At 33.7% G+C, this 21148-nt stretch overlaps 1 protein-coding gene across 13 annotated transcripts in view; it reads right to left on the bottom strand.

The window, feature by feature from the left end:
- Positions 1-154: 154 nt before the first annotated feature.
- Positions 155-21148, bottom strand: part of LOC141457498 (uncharacterized) — an 83848-nt gene continuing 62854 nt past the window's right edge. For 11 of the 13 annotated variants that reach the window (XM_074134570.1, XM_074134576.1, XM_074134580.1 and 8 more), the window contains one exon: positions 155-1131. In XM_074134570.1, coding sequence (XP_073990671.1) covers positions 1128-1131 — 4 coding nt within the window. In that variant the 3' untranslated portion in view covers positions 155-1127. The remainder of the gene's footprint in view (positions 1132-21148) is intronic. The other 2 variants (XR_012460393.1, XR_012460394.1) reach the window with 1 other exon arrangement.

The following is a 21148-nucleotide window of genomic DNA, read 5'->3' as shown; positions in this document are numbered from 1 at the left end:
GAAGTTACTGAGCAGATTAAACTTAAAACTTGTCTTCCATATTTAGCAAGATCCAGATATTCAGCAACATTGCAGCGCATCTTATTCACCCACAGCTTCTTTCAAGAAAACCAGGAAAAACATTTAATAGAACATATACATATACAGTTATGAATACTTTCATAATGAACTATATATTTTATGTACAAAATACAAATATACAATATAAGAATTTTACTGAATAATTAACATGTTAAAAAAAATTAAAAATTATGTTTTTATTTTTAAGAAAAAAGTTTTTTTTTTGTCAAATTAATATTATTTATACATATTATTTTAATTCTATATAATTTTTTGTATCCATGCACTTTTCAAAATGAACCAACATATTTTTAACATTTTTTAATTAAGTACATTAAAAAGAAGACATTTTGGTAAAATACAACTTTTTTACATTTATCATTTATATTATCATTATTATTTTATTGCATCAGCTCAGTTACACAATTCTTTAAAAACAAAATACTTAATACATTCGGGCGTAAAAAAAATAACACCTTTTTTTATTTTATTGCGACAACTGATTAAAAATAACTTTCTCTAATTTCTTGTTTTCTTTTATCACATCCAAGGTATATTCATTTATATTTTGTTTCTTTAAAGTTTAATTCATCTTCTGTAAAGAACTGTTTAAATTAGAAATAAATACATGATTCCCTCTTTAAAAAATAAATAAATAAATAAATAAAGTCTCCAACCACTTTTTACTTAAAAGTTATAATACATACACCTTAAGAGTGCGCCCAAGCGGCAATGTTGGAAAAATTCAGTAGTAAACGAGTTATATATAGCAAGTTTGTCGCATTGCAGCCCAAGAAACGTACAAGGAGTATGTTCTTCCGGGTACAACTTGAGAGAGAAGTAACTTAAGAAGGCCCTTTCGGTTCCAAGCATTAGGGAGAATAACGAATGAGATACGAGAACGTTTCATAGAGCAAGGGGAAGTTTCGAGACCACTTGAAGTACTTACTATAAGATCATCCAAATCGCACTGCAGAGATCGTTAAGTACAGGTAGCAAATTAAATGAAGAACAGGTTCCCTTCGGACCCACAAGGAGACGAAGAAGGTTGAAAGCACCGCTTTAGCTTACCTGCAAGTAGAATTGAACCTATCATTCAACATCGAATATTTTGAAATAGTTATTGGGGCCAGAGAAATAATGGAAGAAAAGCCTTTTTCTCAGATGAGTTCTGTGCCTGCCTTAGTCAACAAATATATGGTCAAGAATGCGAAAAGATCTGAAGAAGGCCAAATGAGATTCATCCCTTCACTTTTCCCCCTAGAATATCTATTTAAGGCAGATCGGTAACAGTAATACCTCAAAGAAGTAGGGATTTAGTTTTCTTTGCACCCGAGTGTATCATTTACTCTTTTATTCCTAGTTTACTTACTAAAAGTATGGGAAGAAATCTTGTAAAAACATTTTTATATTTCGCACGCACCCGACCCACTTCATTATTAAATAATTTTTTTATTCGTTATGATAATGTACAACAGCAAACTAACGGATTTATTCCGTTTTATTTACTTATTAATTATATCTATCTTTTAAAATTATTACTGTACATAAAACGATATTAACATACGTTAACTTAATTTGTCATTTGATACTATCTCTTTAACTTTCCACGAAAAAAGTATTTTATTTTTTCAATCAAACGTATCAATTATTTTTCTTAATCTTCTATAAGGTTCATTTATATATATATAAATATATATATATATATATATATATATATATAGGGTGTTCATTTTAAGACGGCTCAAATGCATTTCATGCTTAAACGGTTGATCTGAGCGAAAAATGGTAGAGGAAAAATTTGTTGCCCGTCACCTCTAGTTTCAGAATATGTGACTTGATTTTAGATTCCTGCCCGCATACGCGGCTGACGCGCGACCAAAAGTGAGGGTTCGCAGTTGACCCCCATTTTCATATACATAATTTTAAAGAGTATAAAAAGTTATGAAAGAAACCGGAAACCCCAATTTCGCAAGCCAGGTTAGCCAGGAGGTTATCAACTGCTCTCTGTATCTGAGGAAGCACCTTTGAAGGCACAGTACATGCTTCACAAGTTGAGTAAAGTGCATTATTTGATAAATTAAGGAATGAGTTTGATCCTTTACATGAAAGATATTGATCACTTAAATATGTGGCGGAAGGTTTCCTCTTTTTTTGGGTAATTAAACGCAACTCTCCCAAAATTACCAAATAATTATTAAACCTTCTTGTTTGTAACAGATGTAAAATTAATTTTTAGCCATTTTGTGTATGCTTGAGAACATCTAAAGCTCTTAACATTTGATTTTTCTTAGAAAACTCACTCGGACAACGACTTATTTACCGATATTAAGAAAAATACTAGCTTTATTGCCTTGGCAATATTTTTAGTAGAAAGGGGACGAAAAAATACATAAAAATGATCTATCACGTGCTCTTCTTTCTCTTTGATAACAAGTTAAAAAATTGAAATACGATTAGAAAATACCAGGTTTTGAAATGGCCTAGCACCTTTAATTTTGAAGATATCAAATTGGGGTTTCCGGTTTATTGTGTATATGAAAATGGGGGTCAACTGCGAACCCTCACTTTTGGTCGCGCGTCAGCCGCGTATGCGGGCAGGAATCTAAAATCAAGTCACATATTCTGAAACTAGAGGTGACGGGCAACAAATTTTTCCTCTACCATTTTTCGCTTAGATCAACTGTTTAAGCATGAAATGCATTTGAGCCGTCTTAAAATGAACACCCTGTATATATATATGTATATATATATATATAATATAATATAATATAATATATTATTTATATATATTTATATTATTTATATATAATTTATTATATATATATAAATATATATATATTTATATATATATATATTATTTATATATAATTTATTATATATATATATAAATATATATATATATATATAAATATATATACACTGCTCCACAAAAAAAGTGGCGCACTTTAAAAATGCGTTATTTTTTCTCTGTAACTTTTTTGTTCTACATTTTATTTTAGTTAGCAAATATAAGAAGTATAAAGTTACGGGAGGGCTAAAATAAAATAAAAAATGATCTAAAAGAAATAAAAACCTTTAATTTAACAAAAAAGTACTTCTCAGCAAAAAAAGAATTTGAAAAAAAAATTATTTCTTCCGATTAAAAATAGAGAAAAAGAATTTTAGTAACGTGTATTGCTCGCATTACTGCATCCAATCTCCTCGGCATACTCCTCATTAAATTTCTAACGAAATCTTGTGTTAATTCCTCCCACATCTCCACCAGAGCACCTCGCAATTCTTCTAAGCTCCTGGGAGGATTATTTCTCCATCTTAATCGCCTACCGAGCTCATCCCAAAGATTTTCAATTGGATTTAAATCCGGGCTGCGTGCTGGTCATCTCACAACACGAATGCCAGTATCGTGGAGATATTGAACACAGGCGGCAGTGTGTGATCGGGCATTATCTTGCATAAAAATAAAATTTTCCCCAATAAATGGTGCATAGGGTATCACATATTGCTGCAAAATTTCCCTCACATACAAATCTGCATTCAAGATTGCCCAGTTGAACACGTGGAGCTCAGTTTAAGCCCCCATAGAAATCCCAGCCCACACCATCACTGAACCACCTCCGAATGGTAGTCTACCAGAAATATTGCACGGAGCGTAGCGCTCCCCAGGCCTTCGGTAAACTCGTCGCCTCCCATCAGGTGCGTAGAGAGCAAAACGGGACTCGTCTGAAAAGAGAACGTTTCTACAATCGTTCTCAGACAGTTGCGGTGTTCCCTAGCGAACTCTAGACGGGCTCTCCGATGGTCTACGTTGAGCAATGGTCCTGTGGCTTGCTTCCTAGGGCGTAAATTCATTTCAGTGAGCCATCTTCGTATGTTTCGGCACTGACTGAAACTCCACGAACAGTAAGCAGTGTTTGAGCTGTTTCAGAAGCAGTTGATGTACCATTTCTTAGAGTGTGAATTCTAATAAATCGGTCATCAAGTGCTTCTGTGGCTCTTGGTCGACCCGAACCTTGTCTGCGAGTGCAGAGGCCTGTCTCCCGGTAACGATGGATGGCTCTACGGTCGGTGGTCTCAGGCAACCCTAACGTTCGTGCTGCGTACCGCTGACTCCGTCCATCTTCAACTAATGCAATAATACGGGCCACTTGCTCTGCAGTAATCACCATTTTCTGAGAATTTGCAATGCTTTCAGCTTGAAAAAAGTCGAAACGCAACTGTAGAGGTCAATAAATTTATTTATGTTGAGGTAAAGTTCATGTTGTTGTTTACACAAAAAGACCGAAGGGGATTAAACGAGAAATTGCTTCTCTATTTACAAGAAGAGCCTTGTTTCGATTAATTGTTCCCTGACAGTTTATGAAAATACTTAAAACTAATAATCTTTCCCCAAAATGTGATAAAACAAAAAATAAACGCTTTTTTCAAAGTGCGCCACTTTTTTTGTATATATATAAGAACAACTGATTAAATATATATATATAATTTTTTTAATTTCTGAAGTTCGATGCATGAGGATGTATATTTATTATCATTATTTTAATTTAAAGTGCGCCAGCATCTGAGCCATTGGTGCCGGCTTCTGGACAGTATTCTCTCAAACAAAATTAGTTTTTTTTAATGAATTAAGGCGCGTCAACATTTGAGGCTATTGGCGCCGGAAGCTTTTTTCAATGTTCAGCCGGTCTCCGGACAGTGAGCTGTAAGAGTTCCTAGGAAGAGAAAATCTAAGTGCCAGCATCTGGATTCGAACCCTGAATCTGCTGGAGGGAATCCAGTACGCTAACCACTCAGCTAATCCCTTACCTCAAACAGAATAAGTTAAAATTAACATAATTAACTGTAAAGACCCTAACAACAAGCACATGATGGTGGTCATTTTTGTAAACTCTATCCGTTGCTAGGACAGAAAAGGGCGCGTAAATATTCTGTTAAAAGTTTTAAAACTAATTTTCTTTAATCTCTATTAAGGAGCATAAGTGAAAAAAAAATGAAAATTAGTGAACATAAACTAGAATAGAATAGCGCTTTTTTATTAACAACCTAGCAACAATAGGGCTAACAGAAACGTCCACCAGCGTGTGCTGCTTGTTGGGTCCTATTCTACACTTTAACCAATTAACAAATATTTAACTTACTGTAAGTAAATTTGGTAATCTCTTACTGTTGTAGAGAGGAAGTATTGCGAAATCGCGTCGAAGTTGCGAATATATTTAAAACGTTTTAATTTCCCTCATATAACGTTTAGGCTAAATATTGGTCCTGCCGTTAGCCTAGATTCCACACAATATATCAAGGACATACATATGTTCTTTAAAAATTCAAACCATCTTAAATTAACTATTTCTATAAAATCGTTTTCAATCAAAGTGATAGAAAACATGTTGTAATTAATGTAACTTTAATGGAAATTTATACGATACGTTTTCGAAAGGATTTACAAAATAAAATAAAATAAATAATTTGCAAACCTGCAACATGTACTGAAGATTCGCACTTTACATTATTAATTTTCTTCAATTTTGGCATTCAATAAATATTTTTAATATAAACACACCTAACAGATTAAACTGTGCAACACGGTATTTTTAATTACTTCTTGCTTAGTCGTAGCAGTTCCATATGAGTCCCCACCTGCATCAATTTCCTCGGAAAATTTACCAATAAAAGCGACAATTCCGGCTCAAGAGTACTTATTTTATTATATTATGCTAAAGGAATCTCCAATATGTGGTTCCTACGATTTTCGTCGTTTTTCAGAGAAAAAAACAAATTCATTTTCAGAGAAAAGTACATAAAAATTTGACGTAATCGCAATACTACCTTAACTTATTAGTAAGAGAAAGAAAAATATACATTTTTTTTTTTTTTTTTAGGAATAATTTATGCAATACCAATATTAAAAGATATTTTAAATATCTTAAAATAACAATATTAAAATAAAATTAAATTAAAAACTTTTTTTCCTTTAGACAACTTTTTCACATAAAATATACACTCTAAAATTTATTTACATACAACTGCTACTGTTTAACAATCTTCTATGGAGTTTTGATCATATGTGGCTAAGTTTACCATTTATCCAAAAAATAAAATCCAACAATCACATCTAATAAATTCAAATATAAATAAAAATACTAATGTTTTAATTATATTGATCAACACAAAAAATAAAATCAAAAAAATGGGTTCCAGTGTACATTATAATTATCACTAAATACTTAAAAGTTCTTATTAATCGTATGCATTCTTTTACAAAGATATATGTATTATGTATTTATTTATATTTTTATTTTAACCTTATTATTTCTCAGATTCTGTGTTTCAATAATCTTCTTTGATTTTTCAAATATTTATTTGATTTTTTGTATTTTTTATTAAATTAGGAAGTACAATTTGAGATAACCCGTAATAAATTACACTTCAAACATTAACAGTGTCTCGAAAATATTAAAATCTTTCTTTGTTAATGCATGTCTTGGAAGAACATCACTTAAGGACATGAAACATCGAAATAGAAATCGTCTAATAATTGATTAATCAATCCGCACTTTCCAACTGTGCACGTACTGTAAGATTCAAATTCTTTTCTTACTCTAAGGCATGTCAGTTTAATTACTTACACTAAACAAAGAAATAAAACAAAAAACAAGGAGTGTATGACATAATTACCTTAATTATTTTTTTCAATATTTAATTTAAAAAATTTATAAGATTTAAATATGATTTATGTGGAAAAAAAACTTTTGATGTAAACCACTCACACGACTAACCCTTGCGGCAATTCTCACAGTATTACTGGAAAAGTCTGATAATTTATAATTGGAAAAGTGTGGAAAGGTATAACGTTGCTAAGAATACAAAAAATGCTTTCCTCTTCTGCAATGTTGTTAAAGATACTATTCACTTGGAGGTAAATAAAAACAGAATTTCAATCGTGAAGAAATAAGTTTACAAAAATATGAACTTACGTGTTACATTATATCATTGAAACTCATATATTTCTAGAAAAACTGATGGAAGGTTCTGGAGAATCCGTGAAATAAGATTCAGTGAAATAATTTATTCCAATATATATGTACAGGGTGATCCATTTTAAACCGCACCAATCTCTAATAACTTTTTAAGAAATTGGAAATCCGGAAAATCCCATTAAATAAACTATACGTTTTTTTGTCTACTTTTCAAATTTTTCACCCCCGATGCTGCATCTTCATTTTTAGCGGAGTTACGGCCAAAAAACCATTTGGGGTTTCATAAGGATCACTGGTTTTGACAATGATTATGAATACTACATTAAAAAATTGTGGAAAATGACGTTGACCCCGTTTCAATATCCCTAATATTTGTTGAGATATTTAAGATCAAAGTTTCCATTTTATCTATTCGTGATCGGTTTTCAATATTAATTTTCCACCAGAAATACACGTTTTGGGAGGTCCTCTAACTACAAAAAATGTTATTTGTGACGCAAAGAACAAAAATAATAATAATTGAAGAGTTTAAAAAATGTAGTGTGATGTAATGGTTGTGGGTGAATCAGAATAAATGTTTTATCTTCAAATAAAAACAACTATCATATCATTTTAATATACCCTGTATGCAAGATTTCTTGACCTATCATTACGGTAAGAATATCTTGCCAGGGTGTTGGTCTAGTAGTCATGAGCGTGGCTTTGCTAGTGAAAGACCCTCAGTTCGAATCCCACGTACGCAGTCATTCACAATATTTAATATATCATAATACTTTTTTTAATAAAATGTCACACGCGGGATTCGAACTGGGGACCTTCCACTTACAAAGCCACGCTCTTGACCACTAGATCAACCCCACCTATCCTTGGCAAGATATTCTTACCGTAATCATAGATCAAGAAGTCTTGCATACGGGGTTCATTAAAATGATGTGATGATTTCTTTTATTTGATGATAAAACATATTTATTCTGATTCTCCCACAACCATTACATTACACATTTATTTAAATCTTCAATGTTCTTTGCGTCACAATTGGCTTCTTTGCAGTCAGAGAACCTCCCTGGTGGAAAATTAATATTGAAAACCGATCACGAATAGATAAAATGGTAACTTTTACAAATATTAGGGATATCTAAACGGGGTTAACGTCATTTTTCACAATTTTTTATGTAGATTTCATAATCATTGTCGAAACCAGTGGTCCTTATGAACCCCAAATGGTTTTTTGGCCATAACTCCGCTGAAAATGAAGATATAGAAAGTAGACCAAAAAAAACATAATTTAATGGGTTTTTCCGGATTTCCGGAAAAGTTATTAGCGATTGGTGCGTTTTAAATGGACCACCCAATATCTAAATCTATATATATATTTGATGGATATATGTAGTGTATTATACGAGGGTGGTTTGAAAAGTTCTCGGAATCACCGCTAGATGTCTGTGCTAGAGCAACGAGGTTCCCGCGCAATAATCACACATCCTTTGTGAGTGAACACGTGGCGCGTCAGTGCTCTTGCTGCAGGAGAGTGGTAGTGACGACTCTTTGTTGTTGTTCCCGCGTAGTGATTTGTGACAATGGAAAAAACTGAGATTCGAGCAGTGATTAAGTACTTTGTAAAGAAAGGTATGAAAGCAAAGGAAATTCATGCCGACTTTCAGAACACACTGGGGGACTCTGCTCCTTCATATTCAACTGTTGCCAAGTGGACCAGCGAGTTTAAATTTGGTCGGGAGAGCTTAGATGATGATCGCGTAGTGGATGGCCAAAAAGTACTACTACCCCAGAATTTATCACAAAAGTGCACAAAAAGGTCATGGAGGATCGTCGACTGAAAGTGCGAGAGATTGCTGAAGCTGTAGGGATGTCATCTGAACGGATATATCACATTTTAACCGAAGAATTGGGAATGAAAAAATTATCCGCAAGATGGGTGCCGCGGCTCTTGACATTGGACCATAAACGTACCAGATTGGAAATGTTCGAACAAAGTCTGGCCCGTTTTCAGCGCAACCAACAAGAGTTTTTGCGCCGGTTTGTGACTACAGATGAAACTTGGGTCCACTACTGTACCCCAGAGACAAAACATCAGTGGAAACATGCTGAGTCACCACCACCAAAGAAAGCAAAGGCAGTACGGCCAGAAAGGTCATGGCCTTAGTTTTCTGGGATGCAAAAGGCATTCTGCTGATAGATTATCTTCCTACTGGCCAAACAATTACGGGGCAATACTATGCAAACCTCCTAGACCAGGAAAAGATACGCGAAAAGAGGCCTGGTTTGGTTAGGAAAAAAGTCATCTTTCATCAGGACAACGCCCGCCCGCACACAAGTGTTATTGCCATGGCAAAACTTCATGAACTGAGGTACGAATTGTTGCCACATCCACCTTATTTGGCACCATCAGACTTTCATCTCTTCCCCAAGCTGAAAATTTTCCTCGGTGGACGGAGATTTCCTACAACGGAAGAACTGACAGCCGAATTGGAGAGGTATTTTGCAGGCCTGGAGGAATCTCATTTTCGAGATGGGATCAAGGCATTGGAACATCGCTGGACCAAATGCATTAGTCTACAGGGAGACTATGTTGAAAAGTAAAAGCAGTTCCACCGAGGTAAGACATTTCTTTCTAGTACATTCCGAGAACTTTTCAAACCACCCTCGTATGTGTATAAACGTTTTTGCTAATGCTAGTTTGAAAACCTCATGTGAACTAGTTTTATGTAATCCTACCAATTTTTCTCAAGTGCTTTTATAGTTTTAAAAGAAATGTTTGAGGAAATTGTTAAATAGAAAAGTAGTAAATGTAGTAAGAGTAAATTTGCGAATGTATTACACAACAGTTCTGCTTTCCTTACCTAAAAGCAGAGTTCACGTTCAAGAAACAAACCTAGGATATTGTGATAGGGGGCTAGTACAGACATCTAGGTTATTATGATAGGGGGCTAGTACAGGGAATCTAGTCGAAAATCTTAAGTAGACTAGGAATTTTTAAGATATATTTCTTATCTTAATTGAAACCATTGCGTAGAGAAATGCTACTTTTAGCAGAATTAAACTTCTAAACAGTCTTAATTTGAACAAATAATCTAGTTCAACATAATATTTCAACTATTAATTGGAACATTAAAATTAATATGGATATTAACTCTTTGATGGATAAACAAATTGTTTTTTAAAAAAAAAATTTTTAAAAAAATTGAAACATGTTGTGTCCTTAATGTCAAATTAGTAAAACTAAATTATAAAAACTGAGAAAAAACAAATCTCAATATAGAGGTTAGCGAACCCACTAGGCTTCTAGCCGGCTGCAGAGAGCTGAGACCATCTAAAGAATAAAATGTTTAAACATAAAGCTCCAACCCTATCCACTACGTAAATGTTTCTATGTACTATTAATTCCTGTATTAGATAATAAATTTCATATCCTACTTCAGTACATAACAGGAAAAAAATTGTTTGAAGGACTTTTAGAGTGAAGCTTCCCTTTTTTCCCGAGTGAATAACCCAGTCGCTGTTGGTCTCGTTCAAGTCCAACCTGAGGTTCTTCCTGCCAACACCTGCGCCACACTTTCGTGGGACCCAAACATGGCCAAGAACAGGTGGACGAACGCAAAGGATAATCTTCGGGGATAATTCTCTGGGAACTTATGCTCCCAATATCTCAGCTAGAATTACAGTCTTACTCGAACAGTACTTCGTCAAGATGTGAGAGCGACTTCTTTTCCTCGGTTTAAGGTGCAGTTTAACTGCATCAAGTATACCTCAACTCCACATCACAACCTACATCTCATATACTTCATTCACACTCTCGAATGTTTGCCATGAACTTGTGTCGTGGGGAAATGAATTCCTGGTGATTGAGGGTGCAGGTTTCGCTATAGGCAAGGACTTGCTGCACAACACGTCTCTTAAGGTTCCGGGTTCCGTAAACAGGAAACCAGAACCTTACCCAGTTCTTATCAATCAACTAGCGTATAGCTCGCATAGGTTACATCACTAAATTGTGGGCCTAGGCTTACAATTCCTTAAAGTATTTTCTGGTGTTTATTCAAAGCGTCTCACTTGATGCGCTGGTTTTTACCAGCCTGTTAAAATTAGAACACTTTTGACTGGATTCTACGACTTTTTGAGCCCACCTGGGAGAGAAGGCACTTCAAGCCTATGAGGTTGTCTTAGGTTCTCATACTGACAAGGATGTGATTCCTGAAGACAAATATATCAGCTATGACTGCTGAAATCTCTTGCCATTCAAAATAAACTTGATGTAAGCCGGCAAGGAAACGTATGGCGGCAGGAAATTTGAGCTCGATATTTATTTTTTTCCTCCTCATTTTTTCTAAATGCTCGCCTCCTGTCTGGTTAGTCATGAAAGGTATCTTATTTCTTCCATACACTCATCTCTAAAATAGCTGACAATCCAGTAGCAAAGATGCAACAACCAACAATGTAATTGCATTGCTAATTTCCATATGTATGTTCCATTAATTCCAAAATCTTACTCCTACATTGATTAAGTTCAAGGCTTAAGTGATGCTAATAGCAGGGTTATTTTAATAGGTGATTAGGGCATTCCTAGATCATGTATTTGTCTCAGTAAAGATGTGTACGGTTCTGTTCGGTTAGTTTTTTGTTTGTTTTTTTTTTTTCAAGGATTCGGTGGTGGCGAGGGCTGGTGTGGAGATCGGTCGACGGGCCTTGATGTAGTGGTGGCTCGGCCTACCATTTTAGAAGTATCCCTCTTCAGATAGTGACGGACTTCTTCGGTTAGGTTTTCAGATGGTTAGCAACATATCTATATGATTTAAGGATTTAAAGCAAAGGTTCATCACGTGGGCGCTGTTATAGACTAATTGGAAGGCTTGAATTTGGAGGTTGTGAACCACTTTTTATCCTGGATTAGAAGGCACGTTACAATTTTATACTTGCTTTAAGGAATATTAGTAACCTGGTTAATGAGGAAGATCAGCACTGGAGCTCATATCTCTGGCTATATGATAAGGTTTTCTTGGGAATAGATTTAATGTCATTGGAATATTACAGGAACATCAAACGGATTGGTACTTCTACTCTAGACTTCTAAATGTTGAATTCATTGTCCGACAAGGTGCTTTAGGGGCCGTACTTAAATTACGTAACGCAATTTAAAGAGCTTTTTAATCCCTCCCCCCCCGATGTAACAGATCGTAACAAAATGTCAACCTCCCCTCCCCCCCTAGCCAAATGTACGTAATTTTTTGTTATGGAATATCGTCATTGCATAGTATTTAATTAAAATCAAACATATATTTTTTATTTATTACTTATTTAATTACATTATCACTTAGTATGAAGGTTGGCTATAGTAGAATTTGGCGCGAAAAATATCGTTAGTATTTTTCCATTAATGACCAAAAAATTATAGATTCAATTGGAAAAATTACGTACAAGCATTAAAAAAACCCCTCCCCCGAACCATAACGAATGGTAACAATCGAGCCTTACCCCCCTCCCCCCTTGCGTTCGTTACGTAATTTAAGTACGGCCCCTTAGGTACACTACTGAATTGAAAAAGGAGGCTGGAACTTTCTATGAGCACATTATGAGATGAGTTGTTCGTCCAGCTCAGTTGGTGATAGTAGCAATCCCTGGTTGCCTTCTTTTTTGGAGTAGGTGAGGAATCAAATTAGAAGCTCCCTTAAGAAACCTCTCCGAAAAGCCAAAAGTGAGTCATAGGAAAAACTCAATTTTTAGAAAAAGGCTCTTAAACACGCTCTTATTTTATTTTAAAATAGTTTTTTAACTTTTAATTAATTTTATCATTCTTTTTATTATTCACTATTAGATTCTACATTACATAGAACGGGATTTTCTTGTTCGCCATTATAAACATAAATATGTATTTATTTCCAATTCAAAGTAATATTACTGTATAAAATTGCAGGACATTTAAATTAATCCAAATTTTAAAAACTCCCAGATCGTACCTTTAAAGCCAAAAAATATGTATGACTTAGCAAGTGGGAAAATTTTAAAACTTTCATAGCAACCGGCATCATTAAACATTTAGTAAAACAAAGAACGGTTATAAACACAAAATCGTATTTTTTTATAATAGGGAGTGGAACACATCAGATTGTTAAGATAGTAAGGTTATGATATAAAACCTAATATTCCTTGCCAAAGAATTATTATTAGGTATTTTTGTGCTTTTATTTGAATGTGAACTGTTCGTATGAAAATTTAAAAAATTATACTTGAAATTTAATATTTCTACGTAATTAACCTTGTATGGCTTAATTTTTCCACAGAGATATGATGTGTATGAAGAGATATTACTTGACGATCTCGAAAAATTACGGAAGTACTCTATAAAAAATATTTTTAGAATACCCTAAAGAATCTAAATACTTGATGACTAGTACACCTACTCTGTTTAAGGTTTCTGTTTCGCAGGAATTGGAACAAGCTGTATCTGAATCTGAGTAAAGTACCGAAACTCAGAGAATCCTAAATTAATTAATTTATAAACATTCATATTTCGTTTTTTTAATTGAGAGAAAAAAGTTATGTTTTGTGTTAGCAGTCAATAAAAAGTTACATAATCCTAACTATGTCTAAGACTATGTCAACAAAAATTTACAATGACCCTTTGAAATTTATTAAAACATGCAACGAATGTCATGTTTATGGTAGGCCAATAAAGATACGGGAATTAAACCAAAAGGTTAAGAAAATGGCGCTATTCATGAATTGACCGCAAAGAGCAACGTTACAAAAATTGAGATAGAAAAATGCAAGGAAGGAAGTTTCCATTTCATCCACATCGCGAACAGTTGTGTGCAATAAAAAATTTCAACGGTTTGGGATGCATGAACTTTTTGCTTCTCTTGCGAAGGATCAGTGGGACCTAAACTGTCTAGTTTACTAGCTAAATGTGGGGATGCGGCTTCATATGTATCGGTGAAGTATTTCAAAACATTTATTTGATGGTTCAAAGCGTTTCTGAACTAATTTTCTAAGACATACCACAAATCTTCTTTCGGGCCTTACATTACCATTTTTTGACATCAAGTATCAGCATTAATTTTCGCAAAAAACAAAACAAAATCTTAAAAAAAAGCACGCAATAATTTAAGAGAAAATAAATTCAGCAAGAACCGCTTATGACATTTTATTAAAAAACAGTATTATGATGTAATGGGTTGGGGAAAAATAAATCCATTATTTTCTCGGTAGATGGCTGTAGTGACCGATATCTCGTAAAGTATCGATCAAACAATTTCAAGTTTATGCTCGTTGTCAAGCTGACACTTCACACTAAAAAAATTCTTTTGCTGTTTTTTGTTTGTTCCATTCATTTGTGCGTTACAGGGTGTTAACAATGGAAGTCAACAAAGAGAAAATTCGGTACATTTTACAGTTTTTCTTTGATAAAGGCGAAAATGCAAGCCAGGCCGCTGAAATTGTGAATGGTGTTTATGGTGCCGATACTGTAACAGCTAATTATGTGCAATTTTGGTTTCGTCGATTCCGTTCAGGCATTTTTGATGTTAAAGTGCACCTCGCACAGGCAGGCCCGTCGTCGAAAATGTCGATAAAATCACAGAAATAATCGAAGTTGACCGGCATGTTAGTCGTAGCATCGCCCAGAAGCTAAAGATCGACCATAAAACAGTTTTAAACCATTTGCGCAAAGCTGGATTTGAAAAGAAGCTCGATGTTTGGATGCCACACCAATTAAAACCAAAAAAACATGATGGATCGAATTTCCATCTGCGAAGCCTTGGCCAAACGGAATGAAATCGACCCACATTTCTTAAACGGATGGTGACTGGGGATGAGAAATGGGTCACATACCACAATACTGTGCGAAAACGATCGTGGTCAAAGCGTGGTGAAGCAGCTCAAACGGTGGCCAAACCAGGACTAACGGCCAGGAAGGTTCTACTGTGTATTTGGTGGGACTTGAAAGGAATCATGAGTTGTTTCCGTATGACCAAACACTAAATTCAGATCTCTACTGTCAACAACTGGACCGTTTGAAGCTAGCGATTGACCAGAAACGACCAGAATTGGCCAACAGAAGAATTGTTGTGTTCCATCAGGACAACGCAAGGCCGCACACGTCTGTAGTGATTTGCCAGAAACTCCGGGAGCTTGGTTGGGAAGTTTTAATGCACCCACCATATAGTCCGGACCTGGCTCCAAGCGATTACTACCGTTTTCTCGCATTGCAAAACTTCCTGAGTGATAAGAAATTGGGATCAAGAGAAGATTGTGAAAATCGATTACTAGATTTTTCCGCCAATAAGGACCAAGACTTCTATGAGAGAAGCATTATGAAGCTACCTTTAAAATGGCAACAAATTATACAACAAAATGGTGCATATATTTGACCTAAATCGGACAATCCGAAACATCTTAAGTAAAGTTTTGAATTTCACGTAAAAATAATGGATTTCTTTTTCCCCAACCATTATTAAGATTTATGAATGACAGCATACGCGGGATTCGAACTGGGGATCTCCCACTTACAAAGTCCACCGTACTTGATCACTAGACCTACACCCGCCCCTCCATGCCAAGATATTCTTACCGTAATCACAGGACAAGAAGTTTTGCATACGGGGTACATTAACATGATGTGATAAATGCTTTTATTTGATGATAGAAAAAATGTATTCTGATTCTCCCACAACCATTACATTACACTACATTCAAAACCTCAAAACGTTTTTTATAAACAATGAAATATTTACTTTAATGTCTAAAAAATTTGTTCACGAAGATTTTTGTTAAAATTTTCAACTGTATTTTTTCAATGATTAATGAATCAAGGGATCTCACCCAATTAAAGAAAAAGTTGTGCATTTATTGAGCTTCAAGATTATTTGGATTTTTGTTTTTAATAAAACTATACCCAGAACAGAGGGATGTAAATGCAGAAAACTGGGAAGTTTCGTAACCGACTTTTCACTGAAACGCAAATAATTAATTTACTCGTATGTCAATTTTTGGAGAAGAAACTATTAAGAATCGGGCTAAAGTGAATTGAATATTTTTTGCTGCTGAATCACCTCCCGAAGTTTCTGGCCTCTTCTCCGTGTACACCCTTTATATGAAGAATTAGAATATTTCTGTTTTTCCATTTATAAAATAAATGATAATGATATAATTGTATTAAAGTTGAATATTACATGTTAATGTAAATTCATTAGCCTAGTTCATAAGTGATAAAATGAAATATAACAGCAAATTTATTTAGCATCGGCTTTAAGGAGCGTTTTCCGCACTATATCTTCCTAGTATACGAGCTAGTATCGATACAAACTTGGTTGGTGCATAGCTCTGATAAAATTGAGACCATCGACGCCAGTTTCTTGCATGTGGTGTTTGGAGCAAAGGCAGAGCGAAGCGATTGACGGGTGTATAAAAGTGGGTTTTATTATAGAGTGCAATTATGCCAATGTAAGTATTTACTGTCACATAAAAATGTGTGCAGGAAAAAGACCATCATATACAGAAATACTAATCCAAGCGTTTACGAGATCATAGAAAGGGAGGTTTTTACGCGATTTTTTAATACCTACCATAGTAACGAAAAAAATTATAAAAACCTACACCAGAGAGTGATGGGTATGAGGGTACCATTCTGCAGCTTTACCAAAAAATATAGACCCCCCAATTACCTGAGAAATACAGTGTGAATGTTTGTAATGATTCAATCCCGCTTTTGCTGATATAATGGTTTCTTTACTTTAAATACATAATTGTTGCTTTAAATTTTTTTTAACAAAATGTCTTCACCACTTCACAACAAATCAAAATTTCAATTAAAGAGAAAATATTAAGCAATATTCACGAGACAAAAAAACAGTACATATAAAATATCTCTACATAAAGATTATTTGGTATGCATAGTTACCAAATAATATAATAAAAGTTTTATATATATATATATTTATATTATTTACTACATACATCATTCACGTGGTAACTGCCAAACAGTAATCTTACAAAATCGCCGAGACGAAATTATTTTTGGCAAATTCTACTGTTTGAAAAAATTCTAATAAAAAAATACTAATTAGCACAGCCTACCAATCTTTTTGGATATTGCAAAATAGTCTTCTTATATTTATTTATTAACTTTTTTAATGACTTTATTTAAATTTACTTATTAATACTTCTAAAAGGGGAAACACTGAAATATTTGAGGATAACATACAAATTAAAAAATATAATAGGTCACTCGGTAAATAAAAAAAAAATAATGAAAAAAAAATAAATAAAAAAAAAATCGATTATAACTTCTAATGCATAAATCTCTTTTACATTTATTAATCACACTCTTATCTCTTATTAATTATTGATAAGAAATAGTACAGTGGTGTTTAATAGCAGTTTCTCAGCGCCAAGAAAACATTTACCAATCCAGGTAGATTAGTACCTTAAAAATAAAATATATTGTACCTACAATATAATTATTACGATATATTCTGTTTTAAATTAACTTGTCACAATGTGTAAGTGAAAAATTCGTATCACAGTGATCACAAATACCCTCTAGACTCAGTAGAAATATGGTCCAACCTGGTTGTTTGACCCGCTATCGACGTTTAACTGCCAAATCAGCTGAGATGATTAGGAGGATATCTGCAGCTTACGGAAGCTACCAAGTCGCCAATTTGTCCTAGAAAACGGGAGTTGAGGACATGTGTGGCAGAGGAAACACAGAATGAAATAGGTGGGAGAGTGGTAAGGTAAAAAAAACATACAAGAAAACAGTAACAATAGTTTTGCTGTTAAAAATGTATCTAGTACAGGGCGTTTGTCACAAAGCAGCTTAAAGTACAGTAAGGATTGTGAAACGCTAAAGAAAAATGAAGATGTAGCAGCAGATGCCCCAGTTCAAACATTAGGGAGATTAACGAACGAGCTTCCAATATTGTTTTATCGTACATAGGAATGCTTCCGAGGCCACTAATAAAAACTGCTGTAAAGATCACACCAATTCCTTCTGAGCTTTGTGGAGTTCAGTTGCACAAAGCCCGCATTTTAAAATATTGAGCCAATGAATATTTGAGCCCATGGAGGTCTCAAGCAGTCCTGAACTTCTCATTTAACATCAAATACCAAGATTTGTTTGCTCTTTAGAGTCCAACAATGAGGAGCCTCTTTTTCAGATGATTCCGATTTTTCTTTCACCATATCAGCGCATAAAGTTTTAGAAAAGGCTAGGTCATTTTCTCTATTCAAGGCAATATCTCGAACAAGCAGGATGCTCCGTTTATTACTATTATTTTTTTTATTATTATTATTATTATTATTATTATTATTATTATCATTGTTAATATTATTATTACTAGCACATCAATATCTGCAATATTTGGCACCCGGAGCCCTAAGTACCTCTGAACACCTCTTTCTTTATCTATTCCTACTCTTGTTACAGACATTGTTCATCACTGGAAAGAACCCTGAAGAGGCTCGTAGAAAGAGAAAATCTAAAGGCCAGCTTGGACACAAACCCGGGACCTCCTCATGGGAGTACAGTAATCCCGGGATTAATCTCTTAGCTAATCCTAATTTGTACACTTAAGGATTTCATTATTATGTGTCACTTTTGTATCCGAGTGAAACAATAAACGTATTAAAAGGAAAAAAATGAATAATTTTATGCAACTATTCTAAATTAATGAAATAATTATAATAAATTTAAAAAAAAAACAATACCTCTGCAATATCAGTCAAATCCCCTGACAAACACGTGGGTGTTTCTCCATCAACAGATTAAAAGTTTTATTTTTAAATTTGTATTATCATTGAATGGATAGCAAGATAATTAAAAGGTAAACTGAGGTTTGTTCAAAAATGACAGCTAGTCAAATTCTTCTTGAATACTTTAAAATAACAAAATTTATATTTATAAAATACATACATACCCCAGGAACTCACACTGTCTAAATCCACGTAAATTTTATCTCAATCAATCTATTTGTGATACCCTCTGTCATACACTAGTATTGGCTAGTTGGATAACTTACTAATCAATCTATGTAACAGCATGATTAAAAAAACCGAATGAAGTAAAAGTACCAGACTTTCACCCTATGACTGAAGCTATTGCTCGCCAATAAAAGTCAACTTAAAAAGTATCACATTTAAATAAAGAGATGGCTAGCACGTTCATGAACTTAAAAAACAAAGGGTTCTTGAGCAATAAATTCAATCTTCCTCTTGTAAACGCGAAAGTCAAATTATACTCCCAGTGCACAACAAAAACAAAAAATAGCACCTTGGTTATTGAGATTATCAGATTAATAACTTCCTCCAAGTTTTTATTTATTTTTTTCCCATGAGTCACTTCAGCGTTCACTATAACTATATTGACTAAATTTAATTTTGCTCTTATTTTGGATTTATAAATCAGACAACCTTCTTAGTTTATTCTTAACAGAGGAGTGACTACATCAGAGATGACACCTTATATGAATAAAATTAATACATGACTGACTTAGCGGAGTCAAGAACCTGCTACTTCAAGCATTTCTTTTCATATTGCAATTCAACTTCCTTCTCTGGAAGGCTTCATAATATCTTACTCCCATGTACTAGGCCAGTCTTGCTTACTGACCAGTTTAGACTCCATTCTTGATAGATGACCGTCCTATCTCAGCCGGTTTGATTATTCCAATTCTGGGTTACATTTAGGCTAACCATAATGTTCGGATTCCTCGCTCTGTCTCTTCTTTCTTTACTCTTTAGTTTTGTTAACGAACCTCGACCTAATCTCACTTTTAGACATTATTGTCCAGGATTCAGATGAGGTTAGAGTAGAAGTAAACTTCGATGTATAGTCAGACATCTTCGTTTGCTCAGAAACTTCTCAACAATTTACTATTTGCCCTCACTAAGAAGTTAAAGTGATCTTTGTAGCAGTTTTGAAATCGGTCACAAAGCGTTTCATCTGAGATAAATTCGAATATTATGGCTAGTCCGAATAGATCACGGCTTTAGTTTGCTCTTCGACATCTGCAACCAACTGTTACTCTTACCACTAGTACGCTTCTTAAAAATTATTATTTCTTTAGTAAGTTCTACACTTCACTTTCAATTTTAATTATTTTTTCCACTTTTTTGCTCGGAATTATTTTAATTAATTTATATATAATATAGTTTTAAGTAGTATACTCAATATTACTTTGTGCTTTATAACTTAATTTATAAATACTGTATTCTTCAGTTTGCTGCCTTTATTACTGATATTTACCTTGACTTAAATACATGTGTATTTAATCTACTTATTTTTTTTTATCCCGCTTTTCTCGGTTACACTAGACTGGGGCTGGAAATGGTAATGGCCAATCGGGAATGTTTTTCAGACCTGTCTAAAAATAGAGCTTTTAATTATTTGGTTTTGGCTGATTTATTACTCTATCATACTCTAGACCTAAAAACAAGACCACGGGCATTAGTCATGACATCATTGGGACGTAGCGTTCATAGAGAAAAAAGTAAATTTCACAGATGAGTTCCTTTATTTTAAGTTTATCTTCAGCCAACAACAAATTGACTACAAAGGTTTGGAGTAATGGAATTTTTTTTGCGCCAGTTTTTTATTTTAAATAATTTTTGTCCTCCTCTGCCATTAGAGTACGCTGCTGAAAGGCATCCAAAAATAAAGAAAGAAAATTGTGGACCAATGTTCTCAAACTTTCATTATGTGTGTTCCAAAAAAAGTTCTGATGGAAATTTAAATTAAATAATTTTTAATGAAAATTAATGAGAATTTCAATATTCTCAACGGAATGCTATATGTAAACCATTAGTACCGATTAGATTAGTCTTATAAATACACGCATTTATGAGTCATCATTTCAAATTTATTTATCTCATAAGATGACTGTAGAATTTGTTTCATTTCTGTAATGAAGCATTTTAATCGAAACTTTGTTTTTGTTTTATTATTTTTGTCATTTCAGAATTATAACAGAATAATGGTAAAAAATTGTTAATATTTTCTAATTTTTAAAGAAGTACACATAGCCATAATTTACATTTTATCTTAATTATTATTTTAACATTTTCATTGTTTACGATTCATATAATTTCATTTATTTTTGCTAATT

This window comes from Rhodnius prolixus, unplaced genomic scaffold, assembly GCF_049639745.1.
Source record: "Rhodnius prolixus isolate KJV_2025 unplaced genomic scaffold, Rpr scaffold_16, whole genome shotgun sequence".
Taxonomy (NCBI): Eukaryota; Metazoa; Arthropoda; class Insecta; order Hemiptera; family Reduviidae; genus Rhodnius; species Rhodnius prolixus.
This window is presented reverse-complemented; position numbering and strand designations above follow the sequence as displayed.